Source organism: Hypomesus nipponensis, chromosome 19 (genome assembly GCF_054491055.1).
Source record: "Hypomesus nipponensis isolate SF chromosome 19, ASM5449105v1, whole genome shotgun sequence".
In the NCBI taxonomy this organism is placed as follows: domain Eukaryota; kingdom Metazoa; phylum Chordata; class Actinopteri; order Osmeriformes; family Osmeridae; genus Hypomesus; species Hypomesus nipponensis.
This window is the reverse complement of record NC_140379.1, coordinates 19,366,002-19,386,225: the sequence shown is the minus strand read 5'-3', so window position 1 is coordinate 19,386,225 and position 20,224 is coordinate 19,366,002. Positions and strand designations below refer to the sequence as shown.

Genomic DNA, 20,224 nt, shown 5'->3' with positions numbered 1-20,224 from the left:
GGCTGTGGATGGGCTCAAATCCTATGAACCTTTCAACTACTTTCCCACTTGCATTAACAAATCGGAATACAAATGTCAGCTGATCCACATGCGAAAGGTCTGGGTTGGAATCGAGAATAACAGAGAAATATTTCACCTGCTTAATTTCATCTGCAATCGATCCATTTTTAAAACAACACCTTGTAAAGCATGGCAACAAGGGGAAAGGCAAGCCCTCGCATCTCTCACAACTGGTTTTGTTTTGTCACCCAGTAATTCATCACACACAGTGGAAGAGATGTGAGGGCTGGCCTTTCCCCTTGTTGCCATGCTTTACAAGGTGTTGTTTTAAAAATGGATTGAAATGTGCACTAACCTCCAATATCCCAAGATAATTCCTAATATGCACTGAGACCGACAGTTCGTTGTCGCCTCTGAAAGCTAACCCCCTTGCTGCCAAAAACTTGATGACAGTAACCACACGCCTGAGTACCTCTGTCCAGGACCGTTGTTCTGCCTCACATTGTCGGACAAGTGCAGCATCCACTCGGCAAATGTCTTGGGATCTCTGTATTAGAAACAACATATTCTGTCTTGAACTGCCATGAACCTTTTTCATGGTCCCCGATCCTTTGTGTTTCCAATTGCTAAATCCACTGATGAAGGCATGTTGTTGGGTTTGAGATGACAGCAGTTTGCAGGCATGACAATAAACACAGCAAGTAGATGGTGAATAAAGCAGCCAATCCCTCGGGACGACTTAATTATTTTGAAGACGGCAATTAAATCGGTCCTTTGTGAGATAGCGGGTTTGACACCCAAGGCCAGACTCTCTCACTGATGCTGGATACCTGCTAGCCTGGTTGTGGAAGGCAGCGGGCCCTCTGTGGATGGCCACCTCCCTCAGCGTCTCTGTCAGGGGTCCCCATAGTGCCGGATCTGACGGGAGTGTGAAGGTGCTGCGGGGGCTGGATCTACCTGCTGTCTCAGCTCCTTCAGTTCGGCTTGCATCATGTTCGTTGTGATGATGTGGAGGCTGTTCATTCTCGTCGTCCTCTTGCTCTTGGCTCAGTCGGTTGTCGTCCCTTGTCTCACTGCTAGCTTCCACACCACCAGCACCACTAACTTAAACGTTAACGGTAGCTGTTTCCACAGGTGAAGGAGGGATTGCTGCGATTCTATCGCCTTTTCTCAAAGGACACTGATCATTTGGAGTAAAAAATGTTGCTGGGACATGTTTTAAGTCGAGCCTTAAATCATTTTTTCTTTTCAATTTTATTTTAGCACTCCCGCTGAACTGTTTCTTCTCCATCTTGCTTCGCTGCTTCTCCCGTTTCAAGTCGCGTGACTCTCGCTCGCAGTGTCCGCGGCATAGTGCTGGCAAGCGGCATTTGTGCAGGCAGCTACTAAAACTACACAAACACTGTTTTTGATGTGATTTAACATAATATTATGATTGAATTAATTGCAATAAAGTGCTCACATTAAGGAAAGTAAGGACTGCGTTCATAACGTGATATAGGCCTAACATTTTGTCCAGGGCCGGAGGGCCCCTTAGATGTCATGTGCCCCTGGGCAAGTGCCCAGTTGCCCAAATGGTTAATCCGGCCCTGGATTTCAGCACATGCGGATCTGTTTGATGTAAACAACCACATAAGGATTAATGTTGACAGAGATTGATTATACGTATGATTTCCTAGGAAACAGAACCAATAAAACAAATGACCCCCCTTCCCCCAGGTGGTTGGCTTCCAGACCTTTTGATTGAGCAGATCTTTCAGCTCTCCATGCTTTTGGAGAGTGATGGTACTGTTTATACAGCCCTTCAGTACGTCCAACACCTGAATTAGAATATAATTCTAATTAGAATTACATAGGCTTAGGATCATTATACAAATTAGTTAAAGTAGCACATGACAAATTGGGTTTATGTTGGACATGAAGAACACCAGGCCATGGCTCAGGCACTGGATATTTATCAAGTGGGGAATTTGGCAAGGAGTGTGGCAACACCCTCACCCTCCCCACCATCACAGCAGCTCCATCAGTACCTACGCCCACTATCTTCTCCTTCCACTGGGATATACCAGCCTTATCCAATGCTGTAGACAGAGAAACACTTGTTTATTGTTGTAACGTTACTTAACAAGTGAAAACACGGCAATACAAACCGATTCAATAGCCAGGCTTATCAGCCCTCATCGCTGCATAATGGCCAGGCGCTATGGCGTGCTGGAGCTCTTCAACACCAATAAAGATGTTCTTGGGACGTCCACCGCTTAAGATCCTGACAAACCCCTTCCAGGTCTCTGCCACTTACGTCAGTAGATGAGTCTGACAGAACACTTAAAAAATTTGCTGCTTTAGCCCTCCCACAGCTAATTTAATATAACATCAGCAAAGCTGAAAACAAACAACTCAAGTTAGTATAACTACAAATTTGGGGCCAATTTAACTTAGTCACTCATGCCTCAGTGTTCTTTTTTTCATTTGCAACGAACACAAAACTTTAAACAGTCTAGTAAATTATTTTTATTGGGGTGTGCTTGCCTTCGGCGAGCACAAACCATTGTAATCTCACATATTTATTAATAATTAGGGCTGTGAAAAATAACGCCTTATGATTAAATTACAGGATTAATTCGTTATTTTTGTTTAACGTAATATAACCACAATTCCACCCAATCTGCAACTTCTGGATGAGAAGTTTGTGTTCCAAAAAAACTAAGATGGAACATCCAATAAAATCTAAGTGATATGCACACTCTGCGGCAGGGCTCCAGACTGCGACCAAATGGTCCCATTTTGCGACCAGTTTTTGAGACAGTGCGAGCATTTTTTACAAGCACTCGCGCATGTGCGACCTACAAATTTTGAATTCATTGGGTGTGCACAATGTCAGCACACGTTAGCAACAACGCATAAATACGACATTCTAGTAAGACAGCGATATCGGCTTTCCTTCTGCATTAGTACCGTAGCTTAAAGTCTAGGAAAATTGAGGCTATTTTTCGCTAGGTACCTATAAACCTAGCTAAAAGTCTTGGAAAGTTTAGGATATTTTTCCCTAGGTTCCTACGAACATGTCTTAATCTGCCAGACAAGTGGGTGCCCTTTCGTTCTTTTGGTGAGCAGTTTCACGAGCCCTTCTTACCCGGCGTCATGGAGCCTAGCAGCTAAATACTTATTTAGCACTAGTGTTGCTACTGTATCCCTACATGTGTTTGAGCTGTTGCGCTGTTATACTCGGCAAGTATCGTGTTGTGGTGTCGGAGGACTGATCGAAAAGTGCATCATACATTTAAGTCATTTAGCTAAGACTTATGCTAAAGACTGTATGTACAGTACGTAATGTCACATTAAATAATGTATTTAAACTCGAGCTTAGGTTATATGGTGAGTTGCAGGGGCTATTCTAGGATCAGAACTATAGGGGTGCTCAGCCCTCAATGAGAATGTGACATGAATACAGTGCCTTGCAAAAGTGCTTAACGTAAATCCCCTTGCTAATATAAATCCCTAATTTCACTGGATGACAATTAATACATTTATGTATTATTATGCAAAATATTGAATGAAAAAACTAAGGATGTCCCTTTCTTCATGAACTACCAGCATCAAATGATAATAAACAATATATTTAAGAAAATATTTAAAAAAATATTAGGAGTGCTTGAGCACTCCTAAAAAGGATCTAAAATTGCCTCTGAATTGTACCCTCTCCAGTTACATTAATAAATGCATTGCAGGTCAATATAAGGTGTGCCCCTTAATTTTCGCTCTGGATAAGAGCGTCTGCTAAATGACTGAATGCTAAATGACTGATTGTTATCGTTTCACCAAAGCAATACCAGCCTAAAGTAACTTATACCACCTCAACGCGAAGCATGCATTGGTCGGCGAGGGGAGTTCAAGTAGAATGCGCCAAACCACCCTCACTGAACAGCGTAGGGCCCTCGCTAAGTCTGCCTGTGACAAGGTGACTAGCACAGTTGCCAAATGTATTGCAAAAAGCTGTAGACCGATTGATATTGTTGAGGACGAGGGGTTCACCAAAGTTTTGCGAGTGGCAACGGGTGACTCGAGCATCAAGGTACCGCAAAATCTAAGACGCACACTAATGACAAAAATTCGGAAAATCGGTCATATGTAATTAATCATGATTAATCCACAGAAACCTGTGATTAATTTGATTAAAATTTGTAATCATTTCACAGCCCTATTAATAATGTTTATTTTTGCACCCCTAGGCTCAGTCAATATTTGGACTACATAGACAATGTCAATGTTAAAAGGTTCGTCTTGGTCACGATTGCGTTGGTTCTATTTGGATATATGTTCCGTTGCACGGTTTAGGTTTTAATTAAGTTTTTGTGGCAAAAGTGAAGCTAACGGTGGCTAACTTGCTAGCCACAATCACTAACGTCACAAAATATCGTGTGACTACCTCTAGCAGAACATTAGTTAAGCAGCTTGTTAACTTCTGGGAGATAGCTAGGCTAACTGCTTTACTGCAAGGGAGCTTCAGAAACACCACAAGCAAAGAGGCCAGGGTGATAACTATTTACTCATTTTACTTTGTGATATGAAGCACAATTGTGAAGTGTAATGTACAGAATAAGCTGATATAAGGAAGTAGTTACATCTACTTTCGGAAACAGTAGTTTACTATTTCACTGAAGACTTGGCATCATGACATTGCCCGGGCAACACATACTACAGCAGTCTGTGATGCATCTGTTTTCAATCGTTAAAATAAACATTCCTCACAAATACATTTTCGTTGTAGGATTTATTATGACATTAGATTACAAGTAAACGATTTGTTGGTGAAATTATCATTACCTGTGGTTTCAAACCAGTGTAGCTCACTGCAATCCTGTAGCATAGTCTAGTAGCAAAAAAAAACAAAACATCACAACTGTTTACAGTAGCCTACGTAGGAAGTCATACGGCGGCACTACCCTTACTTAAATCAAAAGTCTTTCAATAGGTGAAACTATCTGACGAGTGACTACTAACCTGAACTCCATTGCCATAGCTAGGGATGGGCGATATGGCCTAAAATCCATATTGCGATATACATTGCATAGGGATGGGCGTGGTTAATCGAATATCCGGATATCCTAAAGTAAGTTAGTATTCGAATACTTTTTTCGAATACTTATGAGCGTAGTTTAATAAAAAAAAATATATATTTTATTGAAAAACCGTTGCGTTGTGAATCGTTGTGAATTCTAATAGTTGTGACGTTAGAAAATGATGAAAACCATCAAAAAAGGTAGGCTACGCCTGTGTTCTGCTGCAAGTCTCCTTTCATTTCATTTGGCGCTACAAGAAGCATTGTGTCCTGGCTAAGCAGTACCTCGCAGCAACCTCAGGTCCTGCAGTCTTTTCTACGCCGGCCTGCTCGTAAATCGACTCCGTACTCGCCTCTCCCCTGAGCATGTTTACATGATAATTCTCCTGAATAAAAATGCGTATGGCTAATGCAGTTGTGGCTTATTTATTTTCTTACCAGTAGCCATGTAGAGCTAGCGTAATCGGCTGTTACTGTTTGCATTGTGTGGTGGTGCACCGTATCCTATAGGATTCCGGTTCCAAGTTAATATGCAATAGTTCTCCATGTGTGACTTTCGTTTTTATCGAGGATAATGTGTTTAATTTAGTCCAATGTAGCCTACTTTTTATTTCACATAATAATAGGCTAATCGCTTCTCCGCCAAATTAAGAGCCTACGTCTGAAGACGCAGCGTTTTTTCAAGTTCATTGTCTTTTCGTCATGTTAATAAATTGATCATTCTTTTTTTTTTCTTTATTCAACCCTTATTTAATCTAATAGCTTAACAGTCCCAATTATTGCCAGTATGTGTGGTTGTTTGTGTTTACTGTATGCTTTGCGTCACGTCAGGCTAATTACATAACGGAACCACATTAACAAAATAGATTATCCGGATATTCGAAAATAATTTCGGATACTATTCGAATAGTGAAATCAGTTAAAATCTCCATCCCTAACATTGCAGCCTCTTGCGATAACGATATATATCACAATATGTAAATTATAATAGAACCATTTCAGAACAGGTTACATAGACCCCAGTGTTTCCCCACACAGACTAACTTGTGGCGGTGCGCCACACAGAATTAACACCGGCCGCCAGAAATGGCGTTTTATAATTTTTTTAATAAGCATTATTATCAGCGTATTAGTTCAGCTGCATTTTCTCACCCTGCTCTCCCTCTGTCTCTCTGTCACTCACACGTCTCTCACATACACATGCACACAGTCATAACGTCAGCACACGCTATGCAATGTCAGCGAGCCTTCGGCATTAGTAAGATGCCGTAGCTACAAGTCTAGGAAAGTTGAGGTGGCTTTTCGCTGGGTACCTACGAACATGTCTTCATCTGCTAAACAAGTGTGTTCCCCATCGTTCTTTTTGTGAGCTGTCTCACGAGCCCTACTTACCCAGCGTCATGTAGCCGACCAAATACTTATTTAGCACTAGTGTTGCTACCTGCATATATGCAGAAATTGTTAACAATATTTTGAGGTTTCAACCAGTACTGCTCAAGCAGAAAGACAGGGTCAGGGAGAGAAGGAGATAGATTTGTTAGGATTTTAAGAAAGAGTAGAAGAGGATATACTGTAATACATACATTTTAAAAAAAGGTTCTGTGTAACGACCCTCCCCAGTAGTTTGCTGCTGCTCGTTGGATGGCTTAAATACGAATCAAGTCCAAATAATGGATGTTGCACCGGTCTTTTTCACCAGCTTTCGCTTTCAGCCATAGCTACTCAAGATGATTAATACGATGATGCGTTGCAGCTTGTCTAAATTTCGCGGGTAGATTGTGTCCTACATGCATTATCGCGATAGTGCAATAGAATTTAAATCTAAATTGTAGGCTAATTTTCTATCGTTTATATTGCATATCATTTATATCGCCCATTCCTAGCCACAGCCTAAACTTCAATCGGTTCATGAAAATAATTCATTTCAGCCTAGACCGTACAACTGAAGTAACGTTAAATCGAATTCAACCAACGCCATTGGTACCAAGACAGTCGTAGTTGTAGCCTACAATTTACTGGGGCAGCTTCTCCACACAGCAGGGCTATATCGCATTTTGCCTTGTTACTGACAATGATCGCTACCACTGACATTTTCCCCTAGATAAATGTTACGTTTTTGGGGGCATATTTTCAGTTAGCAGATGGTACTATTTGAATCGCGATTCCATCTGAGATAGATACTGCTGGTAACGTTGTTGTTAAAATAAGCTTCAAAGGGGGTCCTTTATGAATGAATGCAATATGAGTAGGCTAAATGCCTGAAAATATCACTAGAAGGGAAAAACTTACAATTACGTTTAGTCATAGAGATTAGATTAGGTTTCTGCCAAATTTATTAGTTTTGATTCAACTATGAGGTTGCTGATCACCATTCCCTCTTGCAGGGGAAATGAGAAGACGACTATTTAATTCTACTCTTCACTCTTAGTATTTTGAGTTGTAAATGAGCAGAAAAAAATATGCTTTTAAATCTATGTAATCTTTATAAATAATAAGTAGGCTATGCATTTTAAAGCAAGCAATTTCCCCAGAAATTGTACCCTCTGTAGTTTATTTTTATTTAACCAGGAAGTCCCATTGAGATTGAAATCTCTTTCGAGGGAGACCTGGCCAAGACAGGCAGCAGCATAAAAAACACAGTTACAGACAGAAAACACAGAACAAGACAAGTTGAAAGAAACTAAAAGCTAAGAGCTAAGAAACAGTGACGTGAGTTAATTTAAGAAACATTTACATTTTTGGGAACCTGCCTCTGTCTTTCACTCGAGATTTAAAAGTAGTCAGTGATATTAATTCCCTGAGCTTTAAAACATTCTGCAACATATTCCGTGATGAGGGGGCAAATCCAAAAGCCCTTTTTCCCATTTCCGTTCTGGCATTTGGAACAGTGAGCATAAAAAAAGTCCAGAGATCGCAAAGAATATTGTCCGACACTTCTTTGGTCGATGCAAACACACAGGTCGTTAGGGAGCAGACCAAGGATTGCCTTATAAATAAGGGTGTACCAATGAGAGAGCCTACAGGTGGCCAAAGCAGGCCATCCTACCCAAGAGAATAACTCACAGTGGTGAGTCAGAGCCTTAAAGTTTGTAATGAACCGCAGCGAAGCATGGTAAGCTGCGTCCACCCTGCGAAGACAGTTAGCAGAGGCATGCATATAAAGAAGATCACCATAGTCCAACACATAGTCCAGGTACTGTACATGTGGTTGAAAGGTGAGGGAATCATCAATCAGAATACCCAGATATTTATGAGTCAACAACCTCTTTCACTCCCTTCAAGAGTGACCACCGAATTAGCCATTTAAAATTAGATAGCCAGCAAATTGTGTAATGTTTTGTAATGTTCTTGGCAGTAGGCCTGTCGCGATAGTCAATATATTGATTTATCGCACGGTATATGGAAATGAGCGCAATCATTTTTGGTGCTGCGATATATTGCAACTGATCATTTTTATAACAAATAATGATTACATTAATTTTTACATAAGAACGAATGTCACCAACATTTTAGTCGATCCCGCTGCCTCAGTCATCTTGTCTGCTTTCTGTGTTGAAAGCGTAGGCGGGACTAGCGTCTCCACACACAGAGCGGACACCGACAGGTGAAGAGAAGGCGTGAACTCACTGTGTCATAAAGTGTTCTGTTTCGTGACATCTACAGCTAGTTAGGAAGGACAAGTTAAAATGGACTTGGTTTCAAAGCCGCAATCTTCAGCTCCAGTGTGGGAACATTTTGTCTTTAAGACAAATGAGATGAGTCAATTAAAGTCAACAAGCCGGTATGTCAACTTTGTTTAAAACAAGTGGAAACTAAAAGAGGCAACTAACCTAACATCTCACCTAGCAATACATAACTGTCATCCCACCTAGTTTTTCAACCATAAAAATTGACTGAAAATTACAATTGACGTGTGTGCAATAATATCGTTTATCGCAATTAATTTTGGTACAATTTATCGCACAAGAAAAAGTAGTTATCATAACAGCCCTACTTGGCAGTTGGTTATGAGCCTACCATAGCTTGGCTAGAACATAGATAGGTAATGTGGCTTGGAAGAGGAGCTCACTGTTTACAATGTGGTAATCGGTGTTGACTCAATCTCACTCATGACACTCAAGCAGTCGGGTTTTGTGTCAACCATCCTTTGTGAGCAAAGTCACAGTAACATAATAGTTAGCTAGCTGAGTAACTTATCTTCGACATGCTACATCAGTGAAGTACTGATAACCAACGTCTTCTCCATTCTTCAGAAATTCGACCGTTCTCTCGTAAGCGGTGAAGGGAACTAACTGTTCACGATGTAGTAAGCGGTGTTGATCAACTTTACCATTTGCTTGATTGTGTCATTGTTTGCCCGTTGTGTCTAGTAATGAAGTGGCCCAGCTTATGGGTTGTTCGCGACCCGCTTTGCCAGCACACATTGCAAATGTTGGCGGCTCTTGTCGTATGCATCTAAAGCCTGTTTTCTATAGATCTGTATCCCCTTAAAAAATGACCCCCCTTGATCGGCATTGGCAGGGAATTGGCGATCTAAGCAGCCATCTCCATCCTCGCTTTTCTCCACCCAGGTGTACTGTGTTTTCCATGACACTAGGAAACCCCTAGTTTTTTTTTTTTTTTTACTAATGTTAGCTGAAGTGAATTTGAAATGTTAGCTAACATTTGTTTCACGCGCTTTGTGTCATTCTGTTGTCTGATGTATGCTGATGCAACTGCCTTCTGATGTAGACAAAGCCACCGTCACTGGCCCGGATCTACTTGCCTGACAGACTTTTTTACCGGTCCTGGGCCATTGGGCCATTACTTATGTTTAACCCTGCACTGAGGATTGTTTTGACCTTAAATTGTGCTTCTGCTATCTTTTTAGTCACCGTCTCTCTTCCAGTCTTTGCTGTGATAAGAGGTGGCATAATTTACCTTTAGTCATTTAGCAAACGCTGTTATCCAGAGCGACTTAAAATAAGTACAGGGACATTCCCCCAAGTAGGGAAGTAGGGTAAAGTGCCTTGCCCAACGTCATTTGACACGGGCGGGAATCGAGATGGCAACCTTCAGATTACTAACCCGACTCCCTAACCGCTCAGCCACCTGACTTCCATTTCGGATGGGACCATTGCTACAAGGAGAATTGTGCAGGCAGGATACTTGATCTGTTCCTCAAATGGAATGTCTAACCAATGTTGGCATTTTTGGATGCCTCAATCTACTATACTATTTACTATCAGACGGCCTATGTGCAGAGTTCTAAAGCTGATTTCACAACCAATTTTTACACAACCAAATCATCACCAGTCTTAACAGGTTGGGCAACTGCATACTTGAATAGCACAGTGTCTAAATAACGCTTTGCCATGTATCATACTTTACTGATCTCACTAACTGCCTTAATGAGTTTAGAAAATATATTTTGTTTGGCTAGTTCTGCAGATGTATAGGTCTGTATGTATAGGTCGGATTCAGCGAGTATTGCCTGTTCTGTCCTGGGTTGTTTCAGGCTGCGTGAGACCCTCAGCAGATCTACTCTGGCTCTGAAATTACAGGAATTCACGTGCATCCAACCCTCCCTCTTTCCCCCTGTGTTTTATCTGAGGGTATGGGACAGGGTAGGACATTTACATATTTTTTAGGGGGCGATTTTTTCCCCCACTGCCTGAAATCCAGGGGTGTAAAAAAAAAAAAATTGGGGGCACCTTTTGAAACTTTAACCTAGTAAAAAAAAAAAAAGAGAGAGAACGTTCGGTTGTTTACGCACACGCAATATCGTAAAGGTGAAAAATCAAAAACATTCTATGGTAACTGGACCCGGTCATATAGGCTACGATGTTTTTGACAAGTTAATTAAATTATAATTATTATAGAGGAAATTATGGGGGAATTTTTTGTCCCTCCTAGTGATATCAGGGGCAAAATTATATTTCCTAGGGGCAGTTTTGCCCTTTGCCCTTGTTTATTTCTGATGCTGGTATGGGACAAGGGCATTTGTTGAACATAAGTTTAACATGCCATAAGGATGAACCGTGTGGCCAAATGTCATCATTAGCTCACATGCATTATCATAAGTGTGGCCTAAATTGGACTATGCTGGAGAATGGGCCTCATTCTCGAACGCAGTTAAGAAGAATTTAAGAAGGAATTTCTTCTGAATTGGATTTAGGAAAACATTTGGCATTCATGAAAGTTTTCTCATCTGGGAATTGTTCTGAACTTCAGAAGACTTTCCGAACTCGAAATAGCAGTTGTAAATCGTCCAGAGTTGTCTCAAATGCAATTCCTTAAAAAAACACAAGGATCAAAGGAATCGCATTTAAGAAAACTCTACGTGTTTGAAGTGTTAATGAAGTTATGAGAAATCGTTGGTGATTGCGTTCACATCAACTCTACTGACTATGGCAACCCGTTTTTATCATTTAACCAATTCATTCTTGATATCCAAAATCGAATTCTGGATATCAAGAATTGCCTTTTGGATATCGACAATTCATTGGTTAAATGATAAAACGGCTTGCCATAGTCTGTAGAAACATCCTCGGATTTAAATAATTATAATAATTAACCTTGCTTAATGTACACTGTTAGATCCAGTGGAGAACAATGTAACCTTTATTACCTGCCGGTTGGTTGGTTGTTCCATAGATATTTCCCAGTGGTTGTAGCTATTGTAAATTTGCGCTTGTTCAGAGTGGCAAAGGCCGTAGCCAACATTGGAGGGGACCAAATGTTCCGAGAGGTCTGGGGGTCCAAGCGTTGTTATATAAAGACAAGTCCAGATATTGTGGCCATTCTTCTTGTTCTATCTTTTCCTCTTCTTCCCTACCTATTTTCTACCTCCTCTCTTCTAGTCCTGTCTTCTCAACGTCATTGTTGGTTGTCGGATGAATGGAATGGACTGCATTTTATATAGCGCTTTTCTACATTTGCGGCACTCAAAGCGCCTACTCTCATCTTACGAATAAACGTACCGGTACGTTTATTTTTTTTACCCGAAAAATCCACCCGGTACATTCTTATTTTGGACGGTACGTAAATTTTTTTGGAGGGGAAATCATGACATAATTTTTGAAAATTCAATGCATTTTTTCTGGAAGGGAATTAAATTTGAACTCTTTGATGTGAAAACGTTAGCTACCTTTGCTAGCTAGCTACTGGCAAGTAACTTACATTAGCCAACGACATTAGCTACCAACTGGTTGTCAGTGCAAGCTAGTAAATGTTAGCCAGAGCCTCATTATGGCTCTGATGTTAGCTGTAGCTACTGTACACTCACATAACGGTTCCCATTCAGCACACCAGCATGACAGTCACAACCTAAAGTCAACAACCCTCTCATCGTCAAATAGAAATCCCAGGGCATTTACTTCTTTATATTTTGCAAACTCAAGTAAAGTAGATACTTTGAAGGTTTAACTAGTACTGGTGCAAGTTCAGCATTTTATGCCACACAAGACGCGGAATATGAGGTGCTGCGAGATGATATCATTAGGAATATCACAGCACCTGCAATTGTGCTGCGCGGTAGTCGTGTCTAGTTTGTTGAGGTACCGTATACCAGTAGTCATGGCATGTTTGTTATTTGACAGATTTGTAACTATGTATTTCCAAGCTACAAGCATTGAAGTATTTTCTGTAAGCTGTTTAAGGAAAAGTGATAGTACTACTACATGTATGTTTGTAACTAGACAGCCTCCTTTTTTCCTTTGTAATAACTAAGTATGTCCAGTGGTTTTCATGTTATGTTGCAGTCATGTTGACTGTAAGTTTTTGAGGAAAGGTTCTACCATATATTTGTAACAGCCTCTTTTTTGAAAATTTCTAATAATGATTATGTATTTCCAAACTACAAGTGTTGAAGTTTTTTCCTAGCAATGGTATATTTGCTGTCCATTTCTATTCCTGATTGCAAGTGACAGTAAAAGATGCGCACTTACACTTGTAGGAACACATTTTGATCGCATATGGACACAGTTTGCGTGCTGATTTGGCAATTTTCCGGGGGGTACTTTTATTCCGGGGGGTGCTTTTTATTATATTTTGAGGATTTGCACGGGGGGTACTTTTATTCCAGGGGGTACTTTTATTCGGAAGATAAGAGTACGGCATCTGACCACTACCAACATTCATTCACATGCATGTCTTTATGATGGTGGGGGAAACCAGAGTACCCGGAGGAAACCCACACAGGCATGGGTAGAACATGTAAAATCTACACAGAAAGGACCTGGAGCGACCAGGGTTCGAACCAGGGACTTTCTTGCTGTGAGGCGACAGTGCTAACCACTGAGCCACTGTGCTTCCTGTGTGTAAATGTATAATAATAATGTGTAAATATATAAAAAGCAAGCGAGTGGAATATGCTCAAAGACAAGAGCTAGAGCTAACGTTCTGACAGGAATTAAGCATATCATTGCGAAACAACAACCTTCATAAAATCACAATCGACAGTGATATAGCACTACGTAACACTCATATTACATTAGTTTTCCACTTTCTAATACATTTGAAAGTAATGCAAGCAATAGAAAGACAATGTTTGACATTGATAGTACTGCCGCAGTAGAGTTGTACTCATACCTACTTACCCACAGCAGTCACCTTTCTCGCTCTCACTCCATAGGGACATCTCTCAGAGGGTCTGGTTACAAAGTGGTACAGGTCTCCTCGTCTGCTGCTGTCTCCTAATAACTATACCAAAGCCATTGACATGTGGGCTGCTGGATGCATCTTTGCTGAGATGCTTACTGGAAAAACTCTCTTTGCAGGTCAGTGTCACTTATTTTTACACATGGCAATATACACCAAACACGCACCAAACTGGTAGTACATGTAGCAGATGAGTTGATAGTGTGTGGCACAAGGCCTCTTGCAGTGTTAATACATTGGTATTTTACCCATGCACATGTCCCAGTTCATCTAGAAGACACAGCGACATTGTCATTGTTGTGTACACCTGCACAATGAGTGGTGATAAGTCAGCAGACTGTTTATCTGGAGGGTGTTTTGATAACATGCTCTTTCCCCAACACCGTTGGGTATCATCAACAATAAATGTTAGGTTCTGTGTCTCATTTTTTATCCGGCTCCTGTTCTTTATTAGGATGTTTGTTGGAAACGGTTAATGTAATGACTGAATGTTCTTTCTCCAGGCGCCCATGAGTTGGAACAGATGCAGCTGATCCTAGAGTCTATCCCTGTACTGAGGGAGGAGGACAGACAGGAACTTCACAGCGTCATCCCGGTCTTCATCCGCAGTGACATGACGCAGCCACACACTCCACTGGCTAAGATACTGCCTGGTGCCAGCTCCCAGGGTGAGTACACAGATGATGATATTAAAACATTTAACAGTTTGAACATTTTAATCATGCAAGTCTTGTCTTGAGGAAGGGGATTCTAAATTTAACAGTTTTACAGTTGACAGCACACTTGCACTCTAGCCTAGCTAACTTGCCAGTGTTGCATTGGATAAGACAACATTAATATGCTCGCTTTATTAGCATGATAATACTGAATTACATTTGCTGCTTGTTGTCCTCATTGACTTAAATCCTACCACTTTTATAATCTCATCAGTTAGCTTGCTTATTTAATTTAGACATTTGGTTTATATCATTTTCATATGTAAATTTGGCTACGGTGTACTTAAATCAAAACAAATCTGAAATGTAGACTAGACTGCTTTTCATAGCAGGTATCAGGCAATTATTAAATTGAATACTATTATTTGTAAACACTTACACCTGTGCCCATCCAGAGAAATGCACACCTTGCCCAAACAGACAGCTACAGGCACATGTCCCATCCTCACAGAAATCCTCTCTCCTCTTTCTTTTCCAAGCCCTAGACTTCCTGGAGAAGATCCTGACTTTTAACCCCATGGACCGTTTAACAGCAGAGGAGGCCCTTGCCCACCCCTACATGGCTGACTACTCTTTCCCCCTGGACGAGCCAGTGTCTCTGCATCCTTTCCACATTGAGGATGAGGTGGATGACATTTTGCTAATGGATCAGAGCCACAGCCACACCTGGGACAGGTATGAAAGACTTAAAACATTTGAGCTATATTCACTTTCGTATAGTTTTATTGCTGCCAGTTGAACCATTCCTCTCACTCCTTTGCAGGTATCATGACAGCCAACTGTCTGATGTTGATTGGCACCTTCACAGCTTTCATGATCCAGAAGAGGTTCAGGTTGACCCGCGGGCGCTCTCAGATGTCACAGATGAAGAGGAGGTCCAGGTGTGTGAAATGTACAAACACACACATTCATTCAAATATTAAATTAGAATTTATTTGGAATGTATGCATTATACCAGGATTCAAACAACTTGCTTTTCATCAAATATTACTTTTCTTCATATCAATTTGGTAACTTCTGTCTGGTCCTGGTTTTAATGTTATATATCCGTTGTGTTCTCTTCGGGTCATTGTGATCCTTCAGTCATTGTGACCCCCCACATGTTTTGACAACTTTACTTCATACAAAAATAAAATGAAGCATTTTCTTATAACCTAAGGGCTGTCTTACACCCCCCACAGCGCTACAAATAAAATGCTTTTTATTTGTTTTTGTATTGGTAAAGTTGTCGCAGCACAAGGATGGGTCATTGTGAACATTCGGGTCAGATTTCTCAGGTCCTGCTGTGAAGACCTCACATCACTGGTTATGTGGTTGTTTACTTTGGAAACTAGCTAGTCTTGCTGGACCATTGCTGACACAGCAGCAAACATTAGGAAGTTTAGGAAATGTTGGCAGCTATTTTAGATTGTCTTTAGACGAAAATAGTAATTGGTTTTCTTTAGGTCTGTAAAGTGATAAAAATATTTAATCTCTATTAATCACAAGATTATTCAATCTATTTAATCTGTTCAAATTTACCCCAATAAATGATACAAACACATTATAACATTAAAAGGATGTACTTAAAAACTTAAAATAGGACTAACTGGATGATAATGGCCATATAAAAAAGTTCAGATGCAACACAGTTTAAATTGTGACGTTAATAACGCGTGAACGCAATCTCATTTTAACGCGACAAAAAAAATAATAGTGCCATTAACGCAAGTTTATTTTTGACCCTGGGAATCACCTGTCGCCACATGATTTCGACTGCAGACGGTAGCTGAATGATGAAGAGGGATTTTAGATGGAACTTTTAAAAAGTTTCGAAACGGCCCGGTTGACAAAACTAAGGCTGTGTGTAGCCTACTGATTGTCAGGCTGAGTTTAGTTATCACCGGACTACTTCCAGCCTAAACTATCACATGCAAGCAAAGCACACAGCAAGCAGCAGCGTGAGTGGTAGCAGCAGCAGCGTTCTCTCTGGGAATATATGGCAGACAACACCCGCAAAAGAAGCAAGCAGCTGACTGGGTTCAACAAGCTAGAAACTGTATTGTTCAATATTAAGGTCAATCTGTGGTTGCTTAAGTACATGAAGTATGTTTGAGTGAGATTTGAATATTATGGAGCATGATATCGTAATAGGCTATGAGACAACATGTCTTAAATGTATTTTATATTCCTGAATAAGTCAAATTTTGTGGATGTTTATTATAGTTTGTGAGTGAATAAAACTCCCTTACAATTTAAGTTGTGTTCCATCTGAACTTGTTATATGGACATTATCATCCAGTTAGGCCTATCTGAAGTTAAGTACACGCTTTTAATGTTATTTCCACAAAAATCTCATTTGTTGGGGTAATATTTTAACAGATCAAATAGATTGATTAATTTTGCGATTAATTGTGATTGATTTTAATTGCTTGACAGCCCTACATTTAACACATGTTGTTCCATAGCCTACTACGATATCCTGCTCCATAATATTCAAATCTCACTCAAACATACTTCAGATATTTAACAGGGTTCTTACGGTCATGGAAAACCTGGAAAAGTCATGGAATGTTAAAATGGTTATTTCCAGGCCTGGAAAAGTGCTTGAAAAAAATTCAATCCGAAAAGTTTTGGAAAAGTCATGGAAAGTTGTTATAATCATATTTTCATGTTGTTCATTTACGCTGAGTTTTAAATAATTCACATGCTTTTAAAAGAAATACGTTCAAAATATAAGCAAGCATACGCTCTCATACTAACTGAAAGGTTTGATGGCCATAGCAACAGTAACTCAGAGAAGCGCGAGGGATAATTCAAAATGCCAGGAAAATTTAACGATGCTTGGCTACAAATGGAAAGATACATTACAACAGACAAAGACCCGGGACGAGCCAAATGTCGGTTGTGTGGTGGAAAATCATTCGACATTTCAGTCATGGGAGAGGCGGCATTAACTAGTTAGCCATTCCAAAGGTTGCAAACATCTGAGCGCTGCTGCTAGCAAAGCTACAGCAGCGGGTACAGCAGCACCCATCACCGGCTTTCTCACCACAGCGAGGTCCACTGCTACGCCTAGCAGCAGGGGTCGATAACCGCTGTGACAAAAAATGAAGTCCTAACTGTGGAGGTAATGTGGGCTGAAGGGTCTTAATTTCCCGACTATGACCGGCGTTCTATACATTATGCCGCTTATTACACGGCTACTTGCCAAAAAAATAACTTAACACAGTGTGTCTTTTTAGTAGTGTTGATCAGCAGAGAAATAGTTCGCCAAAGATGTTGAACTTCATAGACGTTGAACATTCTTTCGGCTTCAAAGCAGCTGACGTTGCCAAGCAACGGAGTACGCTGGGGTTGAAAAGTTACCGGACTGCTTGAGGAGTGCTACGAAAGATGTGAATCCGAAGCAAAAAGGCCACTTCCCTTGACAGCGGTCAAATATGCATAGCCAAGTTCAAATATAAAAAAATTGTTCACCGCAGAACGTTGGGAAGCCCCATTTAAGTGAATGGAGCATTCTACAGTATTACGAATAGCCGTGTAATACAACTTTTCAACGTATACGCCAAGATTTCACAAAAGGTTTGGTAATGGAAATTTGGTTTAAAGTCATTGAAAAGGCATGGAAAAGTCATGGAAATCCATTGGTCAAAATGTGTATGCACCCTGCAGTCACTCGCTAGCAATACAGTAAATGTGTAGTGGCCATAACCAAGCGACTGTTACTGAAGTGCTGTACAATACTGTACCCATAGCCTAGTTGACAAGATCATGCAACATCTAGTTAGCGTATCTGATTCCTTGCATCATGCAGTGTAAAAGCTGTATTTTGATCGAGACAGGAGCACCTATATTTATATCAATAATGATCGATAATGTAAGTACATGAACCCAAGTCTGCACACTTGTCCATGACACCATTTTACATAAACTACAACAGTAACCTTAGAGAACTACAACTCTATATCACTTCTCTGTATTTAACACGCCCCCGAGCGTGGAGCACTGTGGGAAGGCAAGCGATGCAGAGCGTTAAACGCTTTAGTGGACTCGCGTCACTGGCAGTATTTCAGATGGAATTGCGATTCAAATAGTACAGTTTGCTAACTGAAAAAAAAAGTCCCCCAAAACGTGAATAAGTTCAATATTAATTTAGGGGGACATGGCTATCCACACTCCACTGATTGTTTGAAAGCGCAGGAAATTAGAACGTTTCTTTTGTAAGGGATTATTAAGCAATAAGCCCCAAGAGGCCGTGGTTTGCGCTGATTTTAGAACAGGTAATGGGAGTTGTTAGGCACGGCGCAAAGCTGAGTTTTGTTTCGCCATGAAGGGGCTTATTTCCCCGATAATGACCGCCGTTCTATACATTATCCCGCTTATTACACGGCTACTTGCCAACAAAAATAACTTAACACAGTGTGTCTTTTTACAATGTATTTGTTACCATTCGTATTGTTGATCAGCAGAGAAATAGTTTGCTTCCCTTGACAGCGGTCAAATATGCATAGCAACGGTCAAATGAGAATTTTTCACCGCAGAACGTTGGGAAGCCCCATTCAAGTGAATGGAGCATTCTACGGCATTAAGAACAGCCGTGTAATAAGACATAATAAAGTTTAGCCATAGCTGTGGCATTGAAGACATTACTGTAGCCTACTACACTGCCAGTGGGCGAGCAGAGTCTGTGACTCAGTGGCTAACGTCAAAACAAGACGCAGTTTCACTCAAATTCCAAGTTTTACACAAATAACTAATTATGCAGACCCGCTGGCTGTCTTCGCAATCGCCATATCTTTGAAACACTGCTGTCCATTTAGATGTAGAATTGACTTTGGTACGAAATTAAGAAAATACTCACCAGACGCAGATCGACAGTTGACTGAGTGTCAACACTGTTGACTTGTTGCTGCCGCAATCGTCAATGGAGGCTGACAGGCTCTCATGTAGCAAACAAATCAACGTTTTTACAGCAAACTATATTAAAATCTCACCACCTGGCTGTTTTCACAATAGTCATATCGTCATAACATTTCACTCTTTCAGTTTTTTCGTGTAAAATTGAACTATAAAATTAGCTACTACTATGTCACGTTCTAGCGTAGCTGCCGCCTAAAAGACTAGGCGGTCTCACGGGCGACCTGCACTCGCTCAAATTTCAACGACTATCACGACCTAAATCAAAAATCCGAGATTGCAGTTCCACTCAAAATCGCTTTCTCTACAAAGCCAAATGGTTTTGATTTTTTTGGGGTGGTATTTTTCACTCGTAATCCAAGCTCCATTTTGCGAGCTAGAAAGTCTATCACGTTGTATCCATGCGTCGTTGCTAACGTGTGGTGACGTAGCTTGTACAGGTTACCCTTCGTCGACAAAAGGCACTTTGTCCCCACAAAAACGTTGTAACCTCCTAAACTGTGCAACGGAACGTAAATCCAAATACAAGCAACTCAATCGCTACCAAGACGAAACGTTTGACACCTATGTTGTCTGTGTAGTCCAAATATTGACAAAGTTTTAGGGGGGCAAAAAGAATAATAACTAGAAAAGGCTGTTCCTGCGAAACAGCAGTGAGAATGCTGAAAACCTGAATGGGGATAGCTGACCATACTAAAAAAGCTGAAAATTGTGAAAGATTTCAGAAAGTTATAAGCTGAAGCTTCAAAGCGACCAAAAGGTATCTTAAATAGGGGCTGGAGTTGGACGAAGGCATAACAGGCAGAAAAGAGAAGAAAAATGCAAAACAAAGTGAACAAAATCTGAAAGAGAAGCTATGCATAAAAATGTGAACATTTAGCAAAAAACATATTTGCTGGAGTTTCAAAAA

The 20,224-nt window shown here is 40.6% G+C and overlaps 1 protein-coding gene and 1 pseudogene across 1 annotated transcript in view; one reads left to right on the top strand and one right to left on the bottom strand.

Moving 5' to 3' along the window:
• Window positions 1-20,224, top strand: part of mapk6 (mitogen-activated protein kinase 6) — a 50,097-nt gene that overhangs the window by 16,649 nt on the left and 13,224 nt on the right. The window contains exons 4-7 of the mRNA XM_084681768.1: window positions 13,674-13,818; window positions 14,203-14,367; window positions 14,895-15,090; window positions 15,179-15,296. Coding sequence (XP_084537894.1) covers window positions 13,674-13,818; window positions 14,203-14,367; window positions 14,895-15,090; window positions 15,179-15,296 — 624 coding nt within the window. The remainder of the gene's footprint in view (window positions 1-13,673; window positions 13,819-14,202; window positions 14,368-14,894; window positions 15,091-15,178; window positions 15,297-20,224) is intronic.
• LOC146247361 (uncharacterized) lies at window positions 260-6,461 on the bottom strand (annotated as a pseudogene).